Source organism: Gallinula chloropus (assembly GCF_964237585.1).
Source record: "Gallinula chloropus genome assembly, chromosome: 18".
NCBI classification, from domain to species: Eukaryota; Metazoa; Chordata; class Aves; order Gruiformes; family Rallidae; genus Gallinula; species Gallinula chloropus.
The window spans coordinates 2,570,308-2,575,240 of NC_140103.1; the positions used below are offsets into that span (position 1 = coordinate 2,570,308).

The 4,933-nt window shown below is 62.5% G+C and overlaps 1 protein-coding gene across 1 annotated transcript; it reads left to right on the top strand.

The window, feature by feature from the left end:
• Positions 1-932: 932 nt before the first annotated feature.
• Positions 933-4,050, top strand: PHF19 (PHD finger protein 19; the record flags this gene model as incomplete). The annotated part of the gene is made up of 9 exons (XM_084272419.1): positions 933-1,015; positions 1,283-1,351; positions 1,572-1,692; positions 2,394-2,461; positions 2,556-2,726; positions 2,801-2,888; positions 3,038-3,123; positions 3,253-3,348; positions 3,656-4,050. The coding sequence occupies 9 exons, from the start codon at positions 933-935 to the stop codon at positions 4,002-4,004; spliced, it is 1,131 nt and encodes a 376-aa protein (XP_084128545.1). The 3' UTR covers positions 4,005-4,050.
• Positions 4,051-4,933: the final 883 nt, after the last annotated feature.

Genomic DNA, 4,933 nt, shown 5'->3' on the forward strand with positions numbered 1-4,933 from the left:
CTGGCACAGCAGAGAGGTGGCTGTGCCTTGTGCATCTCCAACTCCGCCTTCCCCATCCCGCAGCCGGCATCCCCGGGGAGGAGCCCAAGTGCAACATCTGCCTGGGGAAGACGTCGGGCCCCATGAATGAAATCCTCATCTGCGGGAAGTGCGGGCTGGGTGAGTGGGGGTGCATCACCCTCGGGGTGAGGGTCCCACCAGCCCGGCACCGCTGATGCTGAGCCCTCCCGCAGGTTATCACCAGCAGTGCCACGTCCCGGTGGCGAGCGGTGGGGAGAGCCCGCTGGGGACACCGTGGTTCTGCCGCCGCTGCATATTTGCTCTGGCTGTGAGGGTGAGTGGGGCTGCCCGGGCTCACCAGCTCTGCGAGCTGCCCACCCTTGGTGTGGCGGTGCAGGATGTGGCCCCCCGGGGGGCTGTGCTGACCCCCATCCCGCTCCGTCCCGCAGAAGGGGGGTGCCCTGAAGAAGGGGGCGATTGCCAAGACACTGCAAGCTGTGAAGATGGTGCTGTCCTACAACCCCGACCTGCTCGAGTGGGACTCCCCGCATCGGACCAACCAGCAGCAGTGTTACTGCTACTGCGGGGGCCCCGGCGAGTAAGCACCTGCCTGCTGGGGGGGGGTTGGGTGTTTGGTTTTGTGGGGCAAAGTGTTGCCAAAGGCACATGAGATTGTGTTTTATCCCTCAAGAGGAAAGACCCCAGCTCACAGAGCATGGCCCTGGGCCCGTGCCGCCTTGCCATCCAGGTCTCCGCTTGCTCCCCGAGGCACCATTTGCCCCCCACATCCCTGGCTTTGGAAAACACAAGTTGGCACCAGCCTTTCCCTCCCTGGCTGGGGGTTTCAGTCCCTGGGGAGGTGCAGAGTGGTGGCTGCTGCACGCTGCCCTTGCGTCACCCTCCTCCTCTTGCTCCCCAGGTGGTACCTGAAGATGCTGCAGTGCTACCGCTGCCGACAGTGGTTCCACGAAGCCTGCACCCAGTGCCTCAGTGACCCCATGATGTTTGGAGACCGGTACGTCCCTTCTAAACTTTGCTGGGCTGGTGCTGGACACCAGAGCTGGCTTCCTGGAGATCCTGTGCATGGACACATCCCCAGTCTGTCTCTCCCAGACCTGGCTATGGCACTGATGCGGATCAGCCACCCTGGGGGCAGTGGGGTGGCCCTGTCCTACCAAGTCCTGCTCCCCCCTTGCCATGCTGTCACCACCGGCTCCTAGAGCACTGTGCTCTTCCCAACCCTGCTGGGCTGTGGGGATGACCCCACCCCACTGTTTTCCAGGTTCTATGTGTTTTTCTGCTCTGTCTGCAATCAGGGGCCTGAATACATCAAGCGCCTGCCCTTGAGATGGTAAGGAATGGCCCCAGTTCCTGGGGATTAGCTGGGGCAGCTGTGGGGTGCTGGGCTGGCACTGGGTTGCTTCCCTGGTGAGGTGTGGGAATGGCCCCAGCTCCCATTGAGTGGGTTTTGGGAGGACAATAACAGGGACTCAGCTTGAGAAGCACTGATGGAGCAGAGCATCGTGGTGGGTACCATCCTGCTGAGCCTCTTACCCCCTCTGCGCTTGCAGGGTGGATGTTGTCCATCTCGCCCTCTACAACCTGGGCGTCCAGAGCAAGAAGAAGTACTTCAACTTCGAGGAGATCTTGGCTTTTGTGAACCATCACTGGGATCCGCTGCAGCTTGGGAAGGTAAAACCACACAGCCTGGGCTTGGTCTGGAGAGCAGCCGTGGGGAGGGAGAGGTGCTGCCGGGGATGTAAGTCACAGGTGTCTGTTCCCGCATCTCCCGTGCGCTGTTTGGCCAGCCCAGGGTTGGTGTCAGAGCGGGGTGTCCCCAGCAGGCAGTGGCAGCAGTGAGGGATGCTGCATCCTGGGCTGGGAAGCGGTGCTGACCCCCGGGCACAGGCCCTGGGCAGATCTGAGGGACCTTTTCTGCGTCTGGGGGCAGGTGGAGGGTGAGTGGCAGAAAGGGACGTGGCTGCGTGTTGGCGGTGCCCCTGTGCCAGCAGCCCCTTGCCATGAGCTTGGGCAGCTCCGCAGACCCGCTTTGTGCAGCACGGGGGACGGGCGGCTCCTGTACCCTCCTGGGAGCTGGGGTGTCCCTTTGGGCCGGTGTTGTACCTCCCAAATTCTCCAGTCGGAACTGGAACCGGGAAAAACCCAAAACCCAAGGTGTTTTGGGGACCCATCACCGTGTCGGGCAGCTCGGTTCCCGCAGTCGCCTCCCCACTCCCCGCACCGAGGGCGGCGGGTGCCAAAGCCGGGTGGCTCTGGGCTTCGGCTCCCTGACCTCGGGCAGGATCTCACTCCCGGAGTTCGGGTTCCCCCGTCTGTTTAGTTGATGCATAACCACTGCCGAGCCCTGCCTGACCTCGGCCGTCTCTCTGCAGCTGACGGGCACCCCCATCTCTGAGCGCGGCCCCCTCCTCCTCAATGCGCTCAACAGCTATAAAAGCAGGTGAGCCCCGGGGCGAGGGATGGGCGAGGGATGGGGTGCAGAACGCTGCTGGGTTCCCCCGCCCCGGGCTGAGGGCTGCTTCCTCCCCTCCCAGGTTTCTGTGTGGGAAGGAAATCAAGAAGAAGAAATGCATCTTTCGCCTGCGCATCCGCGTCCCACCAAACCCCCCCAGCAAGGTGCTGCCGGAGAAAGCCCCCGGCGTGAGCGAGAGCGGCTCCTGCGAGCTGAAGAAGAAAGGAAAGAGCAAATATGTCCATAATGACAAGTGAGTGGCCCGATTCACCCTGGGGAACCCCCCTCCCCACACCCGGCAGCCTCACCCCCCCCCTTGCTTTGCAGCCTGCTGCCACGGCAGCTCCAGCAGCAGAAGCGGCGAGCGGCACGGCGCAAGAGGGCCAAGTTCCTGCTGGAGGATGCTATTCCCAGCGTGAGTCCTTCTCCCCACTCCTCTGTGGGACCAGCTGGGGCTTTGGCAGCCGAGCCCCATCCCTGGGGCTCCCTGTGAGGTTCCCCAGCCTCCCCATCCCTTGCAAACGCTCTGTGCTTGGCGGTGATGAGCGTGTTTTCTTGGGGCAGAGCGACTTCACCTCCGCCTGGAGCACCAACCACCACCTGGCCAGTATCTTTGACTTCACGCTGGATGAAATTCAGAGCCTGAAGAGGTCTGTGTGGCTGGGCCGGGGGTGTGGGTGCTGTGGTGGGGTGGTTTAAACGCCCAAGTGCTGGGGGGCAGGGCCTGGCCGTGTTGCCCCTCACAGCAGGCTGGGGGTGACTCTGCCTGCTGTCCCCAGTGCCAGCTCAGGACAGACTTTCCTATCGGATGTGGACTCCACGGATGCTGCCAGCACCTCTGGCTCAGCCACCACGAGCCTCTCCTACGAGTCCAGGTGAGGGCTGTGCCCCTTGTCCCCTTCCTGAGGGGTTCTGGTGGCATGGCCAGGGGGGTGAGCACCAGCACATCCTGGCCTGGGGCGGTCCCACGTCAGGCAGCCTTTCTTTCTCCCTGTCTCCCAAAATGGGCTGGCTGCCTTGCTGGGTGTGCAGGGTCAGAGCTGTCTGTCCTTGCTGGGCTCACCCAAATTCCCAGTGTGCTCCCTCCAGGCTTGCAGGGCAGCCAGCATGGCGAGGGAGAGGTGGGGTGGGGGGCACTGTTTGGGTGCTGCCCTCACCCCTCTGTCCCCTCCCTTGCAGCAGGAGGACCGTGGGCAGCCGCAAGCGCAAGCTGGCAGCCCCAGCCTACACCTCAGCGGGGGTGAAGAGGAGAGGTGGGGAGGCAGGCGGGCGCCTGGCCGGGGGTACCCCCGAGGGCAGCGAGGCAGCCTGCGGCCCCGACCGCCCCGACAACGGCATCGACAGCCACACCTTTGAGAGCATCAGTGAGGACGACTCCTCCCTGTCCCACCTCAAGTCCTCCATCAGCAGCTACTTCGGGGCGGCGGGCAGGCTGGTCTGCGGGGAGAAGTACCAGGTGCTGGCGCGGCGGGTGACGCTGGAGGGGAAGGTGCAGTACCTGGTGGAGTGGGAAGGCACGACCCCTTACTGAGCCCCCCCCCCGCCCCACAGCCCCCAGCGTTCTCCCAGAGCCGAAGCAGAGGAATTGGGGGCAATGGGGAAACGATTACAAGCAGAGGAGGGGCACGGACTGGTGGGGAGGGCTGGGACCCCTCCATGCCGGGGGTCCTGGCTGGGACAGCTCCCCAGGAACTGAGCCTGCACCATCAGTGCTGCCCAGGGGAGAATCCTGCACCCCTCAGCTGTAATTTTTTCCTATGAACAGTTGTTATTTTATTGGCTGTGTGTGTGCAAAGAGCGTGGCCCAGCCACACTCCAGATGGAGCCTTTGGCTGAGCCTGAGGCACTGTCAGGGTGATGGGAAGAGCAGGGAGAGGGTCTGGCCTTTCCAGATGGGTTCCCCTCCTTGGAATGCTCTTCAGGGGACACCCCATGACCTGCTCGTACAGACAGATGGGTGTCGTGCCGGTGCCTGGTGCACCCCAACTCATCCCTACGTCCAAGCCTGATGGAGCAGACTTGGGGTCCTGCTGCGACAGCACCTCCCTCATCCCAGCCTCCCCAGCCCATCCCTGTGCCTGTAGGAATCAGCAGGCAGCTCTCACCAGAGCTGGTGTATGGGATTTTCCTCCTCCTCGTAAATACATTCACTAAAGGAACATGACTTGTTTTAAAGGAGGGGAAAGTGCCCCATGAACAGCTCAGTGCAGCCAGCTTTGGCTCTCATCTCGTCCTGCGGTCCGGACGGCGTGTGATGATGCACCAGCTTTGTTTCCCTGTTCTGACAATCATGGTCTTGGAAGAGACCAGCCAAAAGATCCGCCCTTGCCTTAAACCCACGGTGGGCATTTCACAGACTGGAGCCCGAGGCCTTTTTATCCCTTCATTCCGGCAGGAATCCTCATCCTGAATGTGCCAAACATGCAGACAAACCAAAAAAGGCTGAAGAGGACAGCGGGG